This window comes from Aulostomus chinensis, chromosome 20, assembly GCF_037954235.1.
Source record: "Aulostomus chinensis isolate RoL2024-O1b breed Wild chromosome 20, RoL_Achi_v1.0, whole genome shotgun sequence".
NCBI lineage: Eukaryota > Metazoa > Chordata > Actinopteri > Syngnathiformes > Aulostomidae > Aulostomus > Aulostomus chinensis.
This window is the reverse complement of record NC_141339.1, coordinates 18,682,395-18,700,532: the sequence shown is the minus strand read 5'-3', so window position 1 is coordinate 18,700,532 and position 18,138 is coordinate 18,682,395. Positions and strand designations below refer to the sequence as shown.

Genomic DNA, 18,138 nt, shown 5'->3' with positions numbered 1-18,138 from the left:
GGAGTACGCACAAACATATATCACCACTGAGACGTACTGCATTTATCAGCATTGTCATACCAGTTCAAGATAGATTTTTGTTTCCTCCTGTAAAGATAAGATAGCATCCCATACCTCCGTTGCCTTGCTCTCTCCATCTTACCGTCACATTTTTTTCTGTAATTTCCAGGAAAGACAAACATGCTCAGTTCATTTTTAGTTCAGTTTGTGCTTTTATGGTCTGGAGATATGCTAAACACTGACTGTGACCCCCCCCCCCCCCCCCACACACACACACACACACCCCACACGTGTATATTTGATTTAAAATGAAACAAAAGAAACAACTGATCCATATATTATATATGAGTACGATGATAAGATATCTGTGCTGGTGTGTGTGAGGGTCAAGGTGGGACAGAGAGGAAATGGCAGACAAGAACAGAACTTCCTGTGTGAAAGAGAGTGCCATGGTGTGTGTGTGTGTGTGTGTGTGTGTGTGTGTGTGTGGTTCAGGGATCTTAGGGTCAAAGTCCGAGGGGATGCTTTGACTTCCTGCCTCTCTCTCTCTCTCTCTCTCACACACACGCATCTCATGGTCAGTCACTGAGGAGTCAGTGAATCATAGTCATATGGCCTCTTAGTTGCACATTCATACTTGAAGAGTTTTGTTTTTCAGTCTTCCTAAACGTAACACAGACAGAATCCCAAGTGCATTTTTCTAATGTCACAGAAATCAAATCTGATGTGCATTGCATGTTTACCGCTAAATTACTCCAAACACAAACAAACCAGGGCGGAACATTGAGTAAATTAATATTTATTATACTTCTGGAGTTTTGTTTATGTTGACAGAAATCAGTACAGTTTAAACGAAGCACAACCATCTTACAATGGACACACGTCTGTGTTTCCACTCAGCGTGCCGTGCTTTAGGTCACAGTATTTCAGCGTACAGTCCATCAAGGTACCAAAACAACTTTTGAGTTTACTTATGCTGCAGAGGAGCAACAAGTTACTGATGCATGAAACATTTACTGTAAGAGATGGTGGAAATCAGTGTCCAGGGAATGCAAGCAGTCTTCTTATGTGCATTAGATTCACTGAGGGGCATTCAAGCACAATTGGACCACTGTCTCACTGTTGAAATACATCGTGAACATTCCCTCCCTTAGAAACTTTAATCGTCGGTTAAAAACCCAAAATACAGTCTCAAAGTGAAGTATATACTGGCATTTCACTACAGTAAAATAACTGAGAAGTAAGGCTGAGTTACATTTTAACAAAGTAAACCAAGATGTAACTCCAAAAATGGAAAGAAACATTAAAAATGTGTCGATTAGTGTTTATTATCATCACAAAAAAATAGCAAACAGATGTGTGTTCTGACAAGTTTACTCTCTCAAAAAAAGCTGAACCATAACTGATTAATTTCCACTTTTCAGTTAATAACCCTCAGGAATACTCTCAGTGTAGTAAGACGAATAATAATTAGTAATACATTTACGTTACAAATAATAGCACTGATACATACGGTCATATGCATACATACAATAGTCAGGATGTGCCCACACAGAACCATGAACATTCAGTACATTTATACCAAGGACATCAGCACACGTGTGTCCAAACATTAACAGAATCATAATTGCAGTCACAGTTTTGTCAGACATGTTCATGGTGATCAGAACTACTCATGAAACCGCGTCTCCTCCGCTCTTTTCACACCGAAGAAAAACATTTTCTTGTTCTACTCAAACAAGAATCCGGTCGCACGAGCAATGATGACGATGTCATCAGCGCCGACTCCCACACGCGGCACTTCATGATCCAACATTGAAAAATTTCAACCCTTTTCTTTTTGTCATCCTTTTACCGCTACCAACATTCTCACCTGAATGTCTTTGAGTATATGCACTTATACATAAGCCGCCATTGGGAGAATAGATTTTTTTTTTTTGAGGAACATTTTTTTTGTCATGCGCACAAAAAAACCCTCCAAAAAAAACGTGTTCCCTCAATTTAATTAATGCACGGCCATGGGATATAGCCTGTTCCCACAATTGAGTTCACTTTGAGATGACAAGTTATACCTTAAATTTAACACATTAGATAATATCCTCTATTTCAATAACTAGTGTCTACAAAGGAATCAAATTGTAGACACAAAGTTACATCTTGTGGCCTCAGAACCAGTTAATTAAGGGGAGGTGGGAACACTAATAATAATCCAAGATCTTGGATGACCAAAAAAAAACTACTTTTGATTATATCAGCGAATTCTAGTTCTAATGGGAAAAACAACCTTTATTAGAATACTCTTTCAACCCTGTCTTTCTCTCAAAAGGATCAATCCATTTTCTTTACTTTTCTTTGTCGTCACATTGTCGCCTCATTTTCTTCCAGTAGTTCGGTTCAACATACATTTTGCTGCACTCCAGTGTTTCATATCAGCCTTCCTACTGTCTCTGAAATGTTCCAACCCAACAACTCAGAATATCTAAAAATTAAAAAGAAAAATCACACTGGGCTAGAGACTTATCTCTGGAATCAGATCCAGCTTCTACTCAGCTCAGTGGAATTTAAGCATCTGAAGCTTGTTATATTTAATTCTAGGGAAATTTGTCAGAAAAAAAACTGAAAACAAAACTCCCCCCCCCCCCTTTTCTCCTTTTCAATCCCAACAGTCACTTTTGCTTTGAATGCAACATACTTCTCCATTGTTAAAAAAACAACAACCTGCAGATGTTGGGACAACAGAATAATAAAAGTCTGATAAAATGGGTTCATATACAGTATGTACACATCTTCTGTTTAAGACCAGATGATTTTCACAGTAAGGGATGGCGCATGGACCAAGGAGAATGCCTTGAATTTAGAGGCAGATCTCTTTAACAAAGCAAAACACTATCTTTTTTATTTTCATATTGGACTTCCATGTTGTGTTTTCCCTACAACGCTACAGGTCGTCATAGTTATTTGACCGGGGGTATTTTACTTACAGCTTGGGGGGCGAGGATGGGTCAATCTAACATTTACTCAGGTATTTTCCTCTTGGAAGGAGGCACCAGGTGTGCCGGCAACTCTGACGGAAGTTCATGTCCCTCCAGTTTGACTTTTATCAGGTGATTGGCTAACGCAAACTCTTCATCATCAAGCATTCCGTCCTTATCAATGTCTGCCAGCTTCCAGATCTTTCCCAGCACTGTGTTGGGCAGTTTCGACTTCACCATCTCCTTCTTGGCGTTGGCTCCTGTCACCTTCCCGTTAACAGGAGATAGAGTGTAGAAAATCTCGTCATAAGCAGGTTTGTCACGTGCAACGACCCATTCTGCTTCATCAATGCCTTCGCCAGCTCCTTCGCCGTAGCCGTGGCCGAACGGGCCGTCCAAAGTGCCATCGAAGGCACCACCCTTTACGACCGGGTTGGGGCGCTGCGTTTCCTCTTGTCGGACCAGGATCATTAAGCCAGCGATGTCACTGGCTAGCATGTCATCGACTGCCTCCAGGAGTTTGGGCTTCAGAGGCTGGAACCTTGTAAGATCTTGCGCTTGGAGTTGGTCCTGGAGGAGCAGGAACGGAACAAGCACATCACGTGTTTAGGTCTCATCTACCTGATACACCATTATCTACAAATTTGCAGTCCTTTGCTTTGACTTTTTTACCTGCATCTTCTTCAGATTTGGGAAATCTCCAGGCGATATCTGATGCTCTCTTTCTATACGCTTGTAGATATCTCCCAGACTTCCGATCAGTTCTTTCTTCTTGTTCTCCTTCCCAAACACAGAGGGCATCTCTTTCTTCAGGGAGCTGATGATGTAGGCATGGACCTGCGTTTAGTGATTAAAAATGCTTATTTAGTCAGAATACAGTAAAATGAGTATTTCTGTTCCAAAAAATGAAAAAGATCCCCTCCTGGATCTCTTTCAGGTACTCTCAAACACATACCTGCAGCTCATGAAAAGGTTTTGTCAAGTTTTGTTTTGTCAACAGTTTTGTCAACAGTTTTGTCAGTTTTTCGTCACGACTCCAGAATGCACACAGAGCCATCCATGTATATATAGCTTGAATCTAATGACGCCCAACAGCCAAAAACTACAAACAACTGTCCAAAAATATCAGGCGAGACTCTCAACGGCATCACCCAGTGTATCAGCGTCTTCTTTGTCCAGCTCAGTAATCCACAAACTCTCTGAGATACAGACAAATAAGCTACGGCACTTCCAATTGGAGGCTACCATAAACAAGGGGGGGCGAGTGCCAGTTCATCGCTTCAACTGAATTTGCCAGTTGGTTGCACTCTGAGAGTTTGTACATTTTTGGGCAGTTGTACTGTTGCTTGTCGGCAGTGGCCATGTGACATCTTTAGCTTCAAGCTAAGTATAAGTTGCTGGCTCTTTCTGCATTCTGGAGTCACAAAAAAGGGATGCCACTGGGAAAACAAACATCCTTGTGAACTCCAGACAACTATTTGTGAGTGCTTTAAAAAAATTAAAAAACAACTTTTTGGGTGAAATACTGCTGTTACGTTGGCCAAATTATTTTTTTAAACTATATTTTCAGGTTCTTTGTGTTGTTACTGCTATTGAGTCCTCCACACTTTCTTTTCTGCTGTATTTTTTTTGGATAAGAACTTTAAATTGATGACTGCAACATTACATCACAATCATCAGCCTGCTGCAAGCACAGTACCTGGGGACTCATAAATCTCCCACATGATGTTTTTGCCATTTGTTTTCAATATTCAACACGTAGTAGAAGTTATGGGATTGCCCATATTGGTCATGTTAGTGTGACCAACTGCATGTTTCCCTGAATCTGTCTCGTGTCCCTGATGCTCATCACAAACACACACCATATCAGCTGACTGTCAAACAGGAAAACTAAACTCAGGTCAGTCGGACAGATCTCTGTGTATGTTTAGGTGTGTGCGTGTGGACATCCTGCAGCGGCCTGTCACCTCATATACCTGACCTTCTGTCCAGAGGGGAAACAGGAAATAATTCACTCAGAGGTGAATAAGCACATTTGTCAGGTTGTATTGGTGCTGTGACAGTGAAAAGGTTTAACTGTCAAGGCTAACAGCTGGACAGGGTGGAGAGTGGTGACTAAAAATAAACGCCCACCTACACACACACATATGCACCTGTGCTGGGAATTTAATGTAATGTTATGTCACATCAACAACAGAGTATGTTCACTTACGCTCACTTTTTTTTTTTATCCTGTTCCTGTCTTTCTCTGGATTTGTAAAGTACATTGAGTTTTTAAGGAAGCTCTATATAAATTAAGTTTATTATCGTTATTATTATTCCCATTATTCTTATTAAGATCAATGAAGCACTGAACTGATCCTATTGGACAGGTCAGATTTGTAACACTGACAGCATCTCCAGACTACAAGGTGACTATATTTAGCTTCAGCCATCAAAATGATGTCTTGGGTGGGTTATTTTTAATTTCCGTTGTAGCTTACCTTGGCTAGTCTGGCCCTCTTAATCAAATCGTTTAGCTTCCTAAGCGCTGCATTCCTTGGTAAAGACTGAATATCCTTAAATAAATCCTGTTCCTCAGCCTCAAAGAGCTTCCTGTTGTCAGGAATCAACAGAGGGTGGGACCAGAAGGAACCGATGTAGACACGAATCACCTGCAAGAGACAGACAGACCGGGAATTTAGCGGCAAGATAAACATCAGAAGGTACAGTCCAGTAAAAGGTATGAATTCCCCCTGTTTAGTTATCAGTTTATCACACTCAGCCATGCATACCTCAGGTGTGTTCACTATTTTCCCCAATGACCACATGAGGGCACCGTACACTCTCATCAGCTGCTGGGTTTCTATCTGGTCAGCCTTGTTCAGCACAACCCTGGAGAACACAAAAACACAGCGCTGATTCTTCTTGATTTGCTGATATTATCATTATCCTATGAACGTCAGCATTGGTACAAGTCCATGCTTGCTTTTAAAATGTCTTTAGAGCACCTAATTTTGTCCTCGTGGTTCTTCAGTGCCTTTATCACCTCCGAAAACTCATCAGAGATGTCCAGTTTGTGAGCGTCAAAGAGTAAAATGATCCTGTCCACACGTTCAGCAAACCACTCCAAGACAGCAGCAAAGTCATAGCCTATGAAGAGGAGGAGGAAAAGGCAGTGGAAAGAAAGTGTAGTAAAGCCAAAACAAAAAAGTGGTTAGAATGTTTCACATTACTGTTAAAAGGCAGGCCAGTCATGTGTGTTTCTATGCTGATGACAGCGATCTGCCGTCCAAGAATCATGAACCGTAACTGTTGCAATATTCCTCAGAAGACATTGATACAGTTGTCTTAGGTCAGGCAAGAGGCAACTCAAAGGCTACTGGTATTACAACATGTTGAGAGAAAAGAATGTTTATGGAGGGAGGTTGTCCTGCCAAGGTTCAAACTAAGGTGCTTTAAAAACTTTTTGGATAGTTAAAAATGACCAATTCTACACAGTCTTGGTGTTGTATTCAACATTAAAATGTCCTTGGTACAATGTCGACAAGTATTAGAGGATGTATGAATTAATCACCTAATGTGAAAAAAAAAAAGAAAGAACAAATTCAGAGTCTGTCAGCGATACGTAATTGACTCCTTTGACTTTCTTTCCCACTCAAGGACAAACTCAAATCTTACCTGGAGAAATTCCACAGTTTACAAGGAGAGTACAAAGAACAAAGGGTAGAATTAAGGATTTCTAACCTTCAATGTTGAGCCAACACTGAAGACCACATGCAAAGTTAATGGTAAACCAGTTAATGAACATGGGATGGCAACCAGAGGGCAGTTTCGGTCAGTTGGCAGCAGGTGTGGTAGCAGATTTATGTTAATTCAGAGGCTATCAGAGCTGAATGTTCCACAAGCATCACTTTATTCATAACAAATGAAAGGAGCGCGAAAGTTACCAAAAATCCTACCAAGACTGATTTTACCGTCTTGAAATCATAACTAGATAAACACAGTGTGACTGAAATCAAATTTTTTTCATACTTCGTGAAATGCTGCTAATGCCGCTGAAGCTGCAGTGATGGTCCTGCAGGAGGAAGTGCAGGTAAAAAAATTCCCTAAATGCATTCAAGGTGCGGGACTTCCTGCTCTCTCAGTGTGCTGCACAACGAAATATTCTGATTTACGCAGTTGAACGTGATTATAGAAAAAGCCTCCCTCCTTTCAAATATGGGCTTTTCTTCGCATTCCCACAGTTTTAACGTTTGAGATCCACTAATGCACGTACGTGGAGAGTTTTGGCTCTTGTTCGTCGATAAAAGTGTAAATTTTATGTGTTTAGTGAAAATCGAAATCTTAAAGGCGGTCCTACAGTACGAGCAGGATTTGTGACTGATCCTGGTCTAAACTTCAGGAAACTGAAGTCAAATGAGGAACTTTGATGCCTCCAGTGCGGGAGACATTTTGTGCCAAGCAGTTAAACATGTAAAATTAAGAATATCTAATGAGGGAGAAGAAGAGCTGGCATTTTACTCTAATGTGATAATTATTGTAGTTTTCTCAAAATATTTGACACACATTGTAGTATTTGTGATACATGTGTGGAGGGGGGGGGGTCTGTCAGAAAATCAAAAGCTCATTTATCTGTTATGACAAATAATGACAAAAATAATCATTTGTTGGAGGAAATCTGGAGTGAAACTTCCATCTTTTTGTTTAGGCATGCAGCAAAAGTTCAGCAGTGGCGACAGAAAGAGTGTCAAACATCTTGCAGGGCTGTGTGATCAGCACACTGCCACTCGAAGCAAAGCTTTACGGGGTTAACCGAGAAATACCGTGATGGTTTAAAACTCAATCTGAAAAAAAGGAATTAAGTGGATTTAATCTTCACACTTGTCATGGTGTGGGTGAAAAGAATTGAAAGTTACATTTCACAAGACCTTGTTTTTCATACGTGTAAATGTGGGAAGCATTGGTGTGGTGCAGCAGAAGAGGAAAGTTGAGGGACACAAAAATTACGCTAACTCATCTGGGGACCATGATCATACGTGCACGGTTGGAAAGAATGGGGCGGTGCAAAAAAGGGTTTTAGAGTTTAAAATCTAACTAAAGTATCCAGCTGACTAGCAAATAGCGAACACATGAAGGACTTTTTTCCCAAACCATGTAACAAGTTTGTGGTGAAGAACGTATCGGAGTCCACTAATTCTTCAAAGTCAAGATATCACACTTTGCCTTGTTGCAGCTGGTTGACGCCCATGTTCAAGATCTACAATACCTCCATAAGGACATCTATGAAGGCAGCTAAAGCCTGAGAAGTCCTCATCTGGACAAACACACACACAAACGCACACACACACACACACACGTATATATAAATAAAGACACATGGATGTGAAAGCACAGCAAAGAAATCAATGACATACAAATAAAACAAAAAACATGCACATGACAAGCAATGAACACATGAATTGAAAAGGTTGAAAGGAAACACCCACCCACACACACACCCACACACACACACACACACACACACACACGCTCTCTGTCCTTAGAGAAAACACAGCTGCGCTGACTCAGTAGAGGTAAAGCTTAGCAAGTGTTTTTTAATATTTAACAGACAACGGCAGGATCACGCCTCACTGTGTGGTTTATTTAGTTTGACAACACGTTCAGGGGACATTTTCACAGAGGAAAGAGAGGGAAGACACGAGAGAAGATACGGGTACGTTTCAGTGAAAGCAACTCCAAAATCCACTGGCGATGACGAATCCTTCATTCTCAGCTGTTTATCAACAACCTTCTCATGACAAACACTTCAATCCATGTTCAAAATTTGGACCCAACCCTGCTGTGAAGCAATGTGCTGAACCCATTGACCATTCTTTGTACTTTTGGAACTACAGTACATAAGTGTGTTTATGTATTTTAACGGTCCAAGATTTCTACTTTTTTTTTCTCTCGTAACAACGGAAAAATGCTTGACTCAATTGGGAAGGAGGTTGTGAAACACTGCCTGATTAAAAAACAGTTATGTTGAGACAGCAAAAAAAGTCTCACAACACCAAATTTTGTTCTAAATAAGCAGACATGATGTACTTTCAAGGATTTGGACACTTTGCTCTTTTGATTTTACTGAGTCGATCAACTCCCTGTAACCTTGAACCTGCATGGATGAGGGCCAGTACTGATGTTCAGGTCTACTAGTTGAGGTTTTTCAATGACAAACACATCACGCTTTAAGATACTACGTCTGAGTTTTAGAGGAAATACATTGTTTTGTTCTTGCATGTGAGAAAAACTAAATTAAAATAAATTAAAAATGATTTTTGCTAGTTTTTTTTTTATCTACCTTCACACCTTGAACCGACACAAAATTATATACCAAAATATGAAATCCATTTGAGTTAAGTAAACAATCTCGCTAAAATCATTGATGACATTTATTAACTCGACAATCCCCAGCATTAATTTCTAATTCAAATATTCAAACGGGTCAGAATTTGTCATTCCTGCACCTTTTGTTTACATTCCTGTGGTTTATCCATTCCACAATGAATTCACTATGACGACAGTCAATATTATGAACAGAAACACATTTGATGAAGGCTTCACTTGAAGGCAGCAACCAGCAAAGACTGCAAAATTAACATTTGTGCTTCTCGAAAAAAAACAAAAAACAGAATTGAATAATTTAGGATAAACAGAGAAAAGGCGAGTCTGAAGATAAACAGTCCAAGAGGAGAGGAGAATAAATTATGTGTGGCTTTAATTATCCCAGGTCTTTTGTTTATGTCAGCTGTTGGTATGGCGATGTCACTGTTTAGCTGTGGGAATGCCAACCATTTTGCACACACACACACACACACACACACACACACACACACACACACACACACACACAAACACACGCACACACGATAAGCTTGGAAGAAAAAAACTGGAAAGAGTTCCTGTTTGCCTTCTCCTACTTCTCCTCTGCTCTTTTGGGTTTTTTTTTCTTTTTGGGGGGTGTATGTGCATTCTCAGCTCACTCCAATGTTGATAGGGTTAAGACGAATCATTCAGCTTTCCTTCAGTATATCTTTATTCAGTGTTTTACTTGGAAGGAAAGTGTACACTTCATACTCAGCTGAGGGAACGAGGCTTCGTACTGTGTGCTCATGTGATGGGATCAGGCGAAAGTGCCATCACGGAATGAAATGGACCTGAAATTCAAATCTCCAATGCTGGAGAGGACAAACATAAATCGTGTTTGCCGTGTTGTAGTGTTGGAAATGTTACATCTGCAGGCATGCATATGTATATGTGTGTGTGTGTGCCTGCTTGTGTGAGAGAGAGAGTGCATTCAAAGCTCATCTCTTCTGTCGCTGCTTCCGGTTCTTTGAAATGAATGAAGCATAATCCTCCTGATAGCTAAAAGCTAAAATAAACACACGCTGAAATGCTGACATTGTAGTTCAGAGTTCAGTGGGACTGGGGGTGGGGGGTGGTGAGGCTGCAGCTGAATGGAGTGTTGCATGAACACAGAGACACACACACACACACACACACACACAAACTAACATGAAGAGATGGAGATTGATAAAAGGATCACGAGTGTATTTTACCTCGACTGATTCTTTGTTTCTCTCCTGACAGAATCCCTGGTGTGTCGATCACACTGATGCTTTCCAGCACTGGGTTAGGCAGCTGGGCACACACAAACCTGCACACACACACACACACACACACACACACACACACACACACACACACACACACACACACACACACAACCAAGAAGAGGAGAGGATCAAGACAGAAGTGTAAAATGTTAAAATAACAAACATTATCCCATGTCAGTCCTCTACCTCCCTTCCTTCTCGTCAGCTGTATAAATATGGAACTGTGTCCAACAGATGCATTTCTTGAGCTTGCTAGACCCAAAACCTGATTTTCACAGCACTTCACTGCAGCGTTTGTTGCTTGATGATGAAAAAGTCTTCCACATTAACATCAACATAATTTTAAGAGCTTATCTGAAATGGCCCAAAGATGCCGCAGCAGGTCTTGATGTGAACCACAATGATTGTAAACAACTGGGTTATGAACGGAATCAGTTTTTCCTCGTCTGATAAGCTCGACAGGCTCGTCGAGCTGAGATGAGTTAGTTTACCCTGCTGCAACTTTCCCAGCAACTGTTTAGTCTTGTTATGAAGTTTTGGTGTGAACTGGCCTTTCATCTCATTACTGAAGTGTAATGTGGACATCTTTAGTTTTCACAGCATTCTGAGACACACATAGGACAGTCAGACTGCTTCACGACACAGCTCGAGCTTCCAGGACGTGTTACAACGCTGACCCCAAGTATTTTGCATAATTAGCGAGAAAACTCTCAAAAAGTGTTGTCAAAGCTGAACGTCATAGGATTTATAAATATATATTAAAAAAAGAGCTCCAGTGCAAAAAAATCGGTTGTCGTGATTGTGAACCCCTCTAATCCCCACTAACAGTCAGCGTTTCTTCTGTCACCTTTCTGCAATGGCGGCCCTACACAGTCATGATGCTCCTGCAAGAGCAAATAAGAGAGTTTTTGGCAGTTTTCTTTTCCAGCAGGATGACTCTGCAAAGATGATGGGCTGGCGCTCTCTCTCCCTCTCTCTATCTCTCTCTCACACACACACACACACACACACACACACACACACACACACACACACACACACACACACACACACACACACACCAAATCACACAGCCACTAACAGGGGAAAGCCTAACCAGTGAGCAGAGGGAAATTCAATCACACAGGAATGTAGAGCTGTGGTGTGGATTCTCACTTGTACTCTCCCCTGCATTTCGTCCTCAGTTTTTCCGTCTGTGTTTACATAATTTAACCTTGGTCACATTAGGGCTTTTCAGAGCACACACACACACACACACACACACACATACACATACACACACACAAAAACACACACCTCCAATCCTATCTGACTGCATCTTCCATTTCAAATAACAGTGTATGAATGAATCTGTTTAATCGCCTACCTGTTGAGGAACGCATTTCCAAACGCATTCAGTTTCCTGAAAGGCTTCTTGGGGTCAACCACTAAAGCGTTGCCGGGGACGATTCCCTCGGTGTCGCCGTGCATCACCGCGATGAAGGAATCTGTAGTGGGTTCAGGGCCAATCCGCATTCCGGGAAAATCCTGCTCCAACAGGTAGCTGTAATAGAGGTAGGAAGACATGGCGTTAAACAAAACAAGACAAGAGACGAGATGTCCGTGATAATAGTTAACTACGATTACAGAATCGCAGGATAGGACATACAGAGATTCAAATTACATAATTAAAATGCCAGTGACTTTTAACATGTCCACAAGACTCACTGCTCTGTGAGGTCATACTTTGTTTTGGCTAACACATTTTGGAATGAACCTAATTAATATAAACTTCTCCAAGTCAACTCCATACAAACTTTCAGGTGCACACATTGTATCAGCACTCAGTTTGGGGTTCTCCCCTTCCTGGAGTGTAAGTAGGGTGTCGAATTTACGGTTTTCATTGGTGCATTTACCAAAAAATCCAGATTAAACTTTGAGACATGAGCCAAACTGTTGTTGTCGCGCATATCTGAGGAATCTGATGGTTTCGTGTTTCAACCGGCAAGTGTGACTTGTTTGAGCTACATCAAGCTAAATTACAGGTTTACTCACTAGCACTGGGGCAAGAGTACAATAACACACTTAATCCTCGTAAAAAAGTAAGATACTGTCATTGATTTGTTTGTGTTTATCTGCATCTGGACTTTTGACATACATGAACACATCTTGGTCCAACTAGAACTGTGCTTTTCAAAGTCAAGCTAGCATATCTAGATAATGCAGGGGCCAACATCGAGAGTCATTTTACTCAAACTGGCCTGGTGTTCTTTTGCCGCATTCAATCAAGAAGTGGAACAGTGCACAACCAAGGGAGGTGTTATGGTGATGGGTTTCAGGGTAGAAACGACGCATTTCAACACAAAAAAGAGGACACACTTGGCTGAAAATGTTGTCCGTTTTCTTTCATAATCTTTGAGTCCACTTTTGACAGGGACAGACGGCCTCAACCCCAGAAGATCAACCACAAAAAAAGCTAGACTGCTACCAGCAATGAGGGGGCTGTTTCTCATATACTGAGACGATAACAGTGGTACAATTAAATAAACTACAGCACTGCATGTAAACCAGATTAGTGTAACTTGAAGGCGGCCACCCTTTGAAGGGTTTCAGCTGCTCGTCTCAGTAATTCAGGAACAACATGAAGCTCGTCGCCATGAGCTCACTGCACATCTGCTGCCAGCTCAGTGGTGGAACTATCTCTCCTCCACTATCTCTTGCTGTTGTTATACGCAGATGATTCTGTGCTATAGCGGTGCAGAGGAATATGCAGACTAACAGATCTGGGCAAGGATTCGGTTGAGCTTTGCCAACTCTGACAAGGACAATGGTTGAACACACGACCTTGTGAGAAGTTTGTTTGCTCGCTGATAACAACAACAAAAAAAACAAACTTAAAACTAAAACCACAGGACTGAAGTGAAAGAAGTTGAGAGCAGATACGGTTTGGACTGGCTTCAGGAAAGCAATAGCATAAATATATTGACGCGCTTCTATTTTGCAGCAAATACTGTATGCATTTGGTTTTTTTATCCGTCACTGGTGTTACGACAACACAGCCTATTTACATCTCATCTGTTTAAAAGTGTGAAAAGTTTAAACCTCAACTGTTAATCCCGTGATGTCATGCATATAACGAATTAAGATTTAGTGTGTTATGTGTCGACTTTGATAATCTCAGCGATGTGTCCTTAATGGAGATTTAAGACTAAAGGAGCTATAAATTTTGACATTGAGTGTGACCTGTCTGTTAGCATTTAACTGCTAACAGATGTAAGCATGGTTTTCTTATATAGATCTTTACCATGAACGAACACACACACACACACACACACACACACACACACACACACACACACACACACACACACCTTGTTTAAGGAGTTTTCAGTGCCTGGTGGAGCCATCTCTGCACAAATGTTTGTATAGTGTGAGTTCTCCCGGCTGTCTGTAGGGAGCTTGTGCAATACGTATATAAATATATGTTATATATGCCCACAACTATGCTTATCTGGCAGATTAAATTGATGGATAGCATGGATATACTGTAAGTATGTGCATGCAATTCACACACTTAAATGTCAGTCCGGAATGCCGTTTCATTCATCACATTTTACGTGCGGTATGAGTTCAGGTAATATTCTGCTCGTGTGATGAACCAGGGACACGGTTCACCACCCCACAACCTCAATTTATGGGGATGGATAAAGAATTCAGAGGACTCGAAGAGTGAAGAAGCATTTGTCACCGAGACATTAATGCAGCACGAGTGAACACGTGAGTTCACCTTGAAGCTCTTTCCTTTCAATGATTTACTCTCTGACGGCCCCAAAAAGTGAAAGGGGAAAATTCGTCAAAATTAGCAGCAAAATGAAGACAAGCTCAGATTACTGACCTCTGAAGAACCCCCAGGCTTTAGACTACGTCACCTTCAAACACCTCCTATATTTTACGATGTTTTTTTTTTTTGTTATTCACATTTCAGCTGTATAGTAAGAACCAACATCATTCCCGTTATTCATCCTCTTAAAATATGTGAGCAAAAGAGAATGCATGATATTAACCTCTCTCAAAGGACCTACGCCGCCTAAAACCCTTGATATGAGACGACTGCATCGGCTCTGGCTGACCCAGGGTTAGTCAGCGTTTTCTACATTCTGCATCTAACTGTTACAATGTCGGCGGTGTAACGTCAAGCTGCTGACCAGGGAGGGGTGTTGTCATCGGTGAAGGGCAGATGAGGAGGGACAGAGAGGGAACGTAGATGAGAGGAAATGAGAGGAGGGATGTCTGCGCTGTCCTGTCTTAGAGCAGGAAGTCACTAACAGCATCCTTTCTCTGGCCTCTAATTACCTACAATGCTGTGGATGTGTGTGATGTTTTCAGTGTGTGTGTGTGTGTATGTGTGTGTGTGTGTGAGTGTGTGTGTGCGTGCGACAGATGCAGACATGCAGTTGAAAAGAGGCCCGACACCCAGATGCTAATACCTCTCTGTCACACACATAAATGAGCATATGAATACCAGAAATTCCTCACCTCATTAGCTGGTTGAACTGAACATGTTCTCATGATGATTGTGATAAAGCAGCCGTACAGAAAACACGCATTCATAACGAGTACTCATACCCGAGTTACAGCAGCACGCTACTAACAGGACACGGCAACCAAGGCCCCTGCAGAAAAATTTACACATTAAAGAAAAACCCAACTAAAAAAGCATTACGAGACCTTTTAGAGCCATTTGGATGTTTGCTAGAAAACTTCTTGCTGAGTGTTTAATGAGGGCTTAATTAGATTCAACTGAGAAAAAAAGGAACACACCCAAGTTCTTATACTCCTTCTTGAAAAGAAGGGCCAGACTGGAGAGACTTCCTGTCCCTAAGGGGGGCCGCGGGGCTGGTCAGCTCTGCATGAGGTCAGGCATCCACCCAGAAACCCATTTGTGGCTTCACTGGTCTCCTTTCTATCAATTCTTAGGATGGTTGGTTCAGAAAATGATGAATATTTGAAAGACTTGGTACATCAGCTGTCCCGGTGATAGAAAATGACTCCAAGAAATGCTTTTAAATGAGACACTCACTCTGCTTTTGGCTACTTTTCGATCAAATGTCTTTTAAAACTGGACTTCTGCAGACACAGGCTCCCACTGACCAAAACTAGCTATGATCCAAGCTTTCCCCTTGATGTTTTTCATGTATTTTCTTTTTCAATGACAGCTACATAAACACCCAATCGTCCGCTCCTGTTCATTTTCTGTCAAAAATGACAAAAATGTGGCAAATCCCTAAGCTTGGAACCAGCAGATATTTGGAAAAAGATAAAACTATCAACCTCTGGCAAAATAGTTTAGTTTATAGCGTATTTACTCTGCCCTGATTCTGACCTTTCAATCTTAGCTAATGCAAAATATTATCCAAAAAAACCCAACAACAACAAAAAACATGTCTTACTGTGAACCTGCTGGAATATTTGTCCTGCTAACTGACAACAAGTATTTCATGAGTATATATATTTGTCAAGAACACATGTTGATCATTTGTTGATGATCACAAACACACACCCACACCCACACCCACACCCACACACACAAAAACCCTCTCAGTACCAGACAAGGATGCCTCCACGTACATCAAGTTTAAAGTGTGTTACATTCGCTGTCATATAAACTTTTTATGGTTTGCAATAAATCTTGCAGAGGCGTGGCTCCCTCTCTGCAGAGGAGCTTTTTTGTGTTTGTGTAACAGCTGATCTCCCCCCCCCCCCTTTTCTTCTTTTCATATTGTTCTGTTTTTAATATTCTTCCAGGCCAAGTTTTTTTTTTTCTTTTTCGATACAGAGCTGACAAACTGAGCTGAGAGAGAGAAAGAAAAGTCCGATTTTGGGTGTGTCAGCCTCTCCTATCTTTCTAGAGGCCTCCTGTGTTTGTGACTCTACTTTTCATATGAAAGTATTAAAAAGTATGGTAATGCATCGGCCTGTGTGTGTGTGTGTGTGTGTGTGTGTGTGTGTGTGTGTGTGTGTGTGTGTGTGTGTGTGACTCTCACCGTATGAAGCTGGTCTTGCCAGTTGAGTACTGTCCCACCAGTAAGACCATGGGCTTGTTGTCAAAGTCTGCATCCTCCAGGGCTGGGGAGTGAAACTCATGGAACTTGTAGCTCTCCTCCAGCGGCAGGAGTTTCGTTTTGTAGAGCTTCTTCAGTCCTTCACTGACAGTCTGGAAGACTTCTGGCTCCTTCTTCCTCCTGTCGTCCGTTCCAAGCCAGCTGAACATGACCGCTGGTGACCTATGCGCGCTTCTCTAACCACCACCAAAAAAACAAAAAAAAAGTGCAACTGGTCAACAAAAAAAAAAAAACTAAAAAAAAATCCACGCTGCTTTGTGATGAGCTGGACACTTCTGCTGTCAGAGGTGAATGCTAATCTACGAGCTCAATGAATACAGTCCTAACATACAAGACGTGAGCTGTTCAATAGCAAAGCTCTGATTTACAATAAAAATATTCATGAGATTTTTGTTTCATTAAATAAAAATAATGCAGTCTGAATTGAAACACAGATAATAATGTGTCTGGCTGGGAGAATAGAGATGAGCCTATGTTTGGAGAAGAAAAATGAAAAGGATGTTTGAAATTACACTCAAGAGTCACTGCTCTCCTGAACTGGGTGGTGACAGTTTTTGTTTCGAGTGATAATACGGAGGTTTAGACTGTCAGTTCAACGCTGTTTGAAACGTCAGACGCGGGTTAATTCCATAAATAAATCACAAATAATAACGCATGCGATATTTCGATTGCATTCTCATGATCGACACCGAATCAATGTCACTGATAAAGCTGGGCCAAAAAAAAAAAAAAGAGACACTGTGCATTCAAAATGATTGTTTTTTGTCTCTCAATCTAGTTCACAAAATAGAAACTTACGACAAAACGACACTTATATAATTCTGTCCATGCACAACATTACCGTTATTCACCCCAGAGCGAGCCGAGGAATCCCAAAAATGATGCACCGAGCTGCTGTCAGAGCGCAGCCGCCGTTATTGTTCAGCTGTTTCCTAGAAAAACACCCCAAACCTCCTCCGGGTAAACAATTATTTCTCTCTTTCCCAGTCAAAAGATAAGATTAGCCTCTTTGCAAGCGCTAAAGGGTATTTTATGTCCCTCCACGGTGCTGAATGTAGCAGCAGCTCATCTCCTGCAGCTCAATTTAAATACCGAGTCGGAGGAAACTCGAGCCCGGCGGAAGTGCCCAACGCCTGGCAGTCCTACACATCACGGTCCCGCCCAATGATGCAGCAGCTGAAGCCCACAAGGACGACGCCATGATGGATGAGGAGAGGCGCGGGAGAGGCGGAGGAGCTGCCTCCGAACAACAGCGCGCCATCTAAAGGCACAACTCAAAAACTGCATATAGTTGATGGAACGTCCCTCAAATTACCACATTACGTTCAGATAAAATATTTAATCACCCCCCACAACACTTTTCCCCCAATTATGAATACAATAAAATATTTTTTCAGTTTATCATGAAAAAAATGGTTAATAAGCTAG

At 41.4% G+C, this 18,138-nt stretch overlaps 1 protein-coding gene across 1 annotated transcript; it reads right to left on the bottom strand.

The window, feature by feature from the left end:
• Positions 1-798: 798 nt before the first annotated feature.
• ehd3 (EH-domain containing 3) lies at positions 799-17,835 on the bottom strand. Its single transcript, XM_086189153.1, has 9 exons — positions 17,552-17,835; positions 16,633-16,886; positions 11,976-12,152; positions 10,553-10,650; positions 5,963-6,104; positions 5,747-5,846; positions 5,456-5,626; positions 3,645-3,809; positions 799-3,542 (listed from the first exon to the last, which is right to left on the bottom strand). Exons 2-9 carry the CDS (start codon positions 16,857-16,859, stop codon positions 3,015-3,017), a joined length of 1,608 nt encoding a protein of 535 aa, XP_086045279.1. The 5' UTR covers positions 16,860-16,886; positions 17,552-17,835; the 3' UTR covers positions 799-3,014.
• Between the last annotated feature and the right edge of the window lie 303 nt (positions 17,836-18,138).

Coding starts and splice junctions, on each gene's coding strand:
- ehd3 (XM_086189153.1), bottom strand. CDS start 16,859: ATGTTCAGCTGGCTTGGAACGGACGACAGGAGGAAGAAGGAGCCAGAA. Junction 10,651..11,975: donor GGAAATGCGTTCCTCAACAG/GTAGGCGATTAA, acceptor GTGTGTGTGCAG/GTTTGTGTGTGCCCAGCTGC. Junction 6,105..10,552: donor GAAACAAAGAATCAGTCGAG/GTAAAATACACT, acceptor TCCTCTTCATAG/GCTATGACTTTGCTGCTGTC.